Source organism: Corapipo altera, unplaced genomic scaffold, assembly GCF_003945725.1.
Source record: "Corapipo altera isolate COAL_440 unplaced genomic scaffold, ASM394572v1 59327, whole genome shotgun sequence".
NCBI classification, from domain to species: Eukaryota; Metazoa; Chordata; class Aves; order Passeriformes; family Pipridae; genus Corapipo; species Corapipo altera.
The window spans coordinates 376-2,382 of NW_020889098.1; the positions used below are offsets into that span (position 1 = coordinate 376).

Below are 2,007 nucleotides of genomic sequence, written 5' to 3' on the forward strand. Positions count from 1 at the left end.
CTGTGGGAGAAGGAGGGCAGTGAGGCTCCCATTCCCATTCCCATTCCTGTTCCCATTCCCATTCCCATTCCCACTTTCCAGCCCCCAGGAATTCCTGTGGGAGAAGGAGGGCAGCCCCGTCCCCATTCCCATTCCCGTCCCCATTCCCATTCCCACTCCCATTCCCATTCCCATTCCCATCCCAGCCCCCAGGAGTTCCTGTGGGAGAAGGAGGGCAGCCCCGTCCCCATTCCCGTTCCCGTTCCCATTCCCATTTTCCAGCCCCTAGGAATTCCTGTGGGAGAAGGAGGGCAGCGAGGCTCCCATTCCCATTCCCATATTCCAGCCCCCAGGAATTCCTGTGGGAGAAGGAGGGCAGTGAGGCCCCCATTCCCGTTCCCGTTCCCATTCCCATTCCCATTTTCCAGCCCCCAGGAGTTCCTGTGGGAGAAGGAGGGCAGTGAGGCTCCCATTCCCATTCCCATTCCCGTTCCCGTTCCCATTCCCATATTCCAGCCCCCAGGAGTTCCTGTGGGAGAAGGAGGGCAGCCCCGTCCCCATTCCCATTCCCGTTCCCATTCCCATTCCCATTCCCATTCCCATTCCCATTTTCCAGCCCCCAGGAGTTCCTGTGGGAGAAGGAGGGCAGCGAGGCTCCCACCCCCATTCCCATTCCCATTCCCATTTTCCAGCCCCCAGGAATTCCTGTGGGAGAAGGAGGGCAGCCCTGCCCCCATTCCCATTCCCATTCCCATTCCCATTCCCGTTCCCGTTCCAGCCCCCAGGAATTCCTGTGGGAGAAGGAGGGCAGCCCTGCCCCCATTCCCATTCTCACCCCCATTCCCATTCCCATTTTCCAGCCCCCAGGAATTCCTCTGGGAGAAGGAGGGCAGTGAGGCTCCCATTCCCATTCCCATTTTCCAGCCCCTAGGAATTCCTCTGGGAGAAGGAGGGCAGTGAGGCTCCCATTCCCATTCCCATTCCTGTTCCCATTCCCATTCCCATTTTCCAGCCCCCAGGAATTCCTGTGGGAGAAGAAGGGCAGCCCTTCCCATCCCCATTCCCGTCCCCATTCCCGTTCCCATTCCCATTCCCACTTTCCAGCCCCCAGGAATTCCTGTGGGAGAAGGAGGGCAGCCCTGCCCCCATTCCCATTCCCGTCCCCATTCCCATTCCCACTCCCATTCCCATTCCCATTCCCATTTTCCAGCCCCCAGGAGTTCCTGTGGGAGAAGGAGGGCAGTGAGGCCCCCATTCCCGTTCCCATTCCCGTTTCCATTCCCATTCCCATTCCCATTTTCCAGCCCCCAGGAATTCCTGTGGGAGAAGGAGGACAGCCCCGTCCCCATTCCCATTCCTGTTCCCATTCCCATTCCCATCCCAGCCCCCAGGAGTTCCTGTGGGAGAAGGAGGGCAGCCCCGTTCCCATTCCCGTTCCCATTCCCGTTCCCATTCCTGTTCCCATTCCCATTCCCGTTCCCATTCCCGTTCCCATTCCCATTCCCGTTCCCATTCCCATTCCTGTTCCCATTCCCATTCCCATTTTCCAGCCCCTAGGAATTCCTGTGGGAGAAGGAGGGCAGCGAGGCTCCCATCCCCATTCCCATTCCCATTCCCATTCCCATTTTCCAGCCCCCAGGAGTTCCTGTGGGAGAAGGAGGGCAGCGAGGCTCCCATCCCCATTCCCATTCCCGCTCCCATCCCCATTCCCATTCCCACTCCCATTCCCATTCCCACTTTCCAGCCCTCAGGAATTCCTGTGGGAGAAGGAGGGCAGTGAGGCCCCCATTCCCATTCCCATTCCCGTTCCCATTCCCATTCCCATTTTCCAGCCCCCAGGAGTTCCTGTGGGAGAAGGAGGGCAGCGAGGCCCCCCTGCAGCTGAGCTCGGACAGTGTCCTCATCTTCCCCTTCCTCAACAAGAGCGACAGCGGCACCTACGTCTGCACGGCCACCAGCGCCATGGGCAGCGTCGTGGCCAAGTACAACCTGGACGTCAGCGGTGAGGGCACCCCCGGCACGCCTGGA

At 59.8% G+C, this 2,007-nt stretch overlaps 1 protein-coding gene across 1 annotated transcript in view; it reads left to right on the plus strand.

The window, feature by feature from the left end:
• Positions 1-1,996, plus strand: part of LOC113942149 (cell adhesion molecule 3-like) — a gene marked incomplete at both ends in the record, with an annotated part of 2,288 nt that extends 292 nt beyond the window's left edge. Inside the window, one exon of the mRNA XM_027633289.1 lies at positions 1,810-1,996. Within this exon, the coding sequence (XP_027489090.1) occupies positions 1,810-1,996 (187 nt within the window). The remainder of the gene's footprint in view (positions 1-1,809) is intronic.
• Positions 1,997-2,007: the final 11 nt, after the last annotated feature.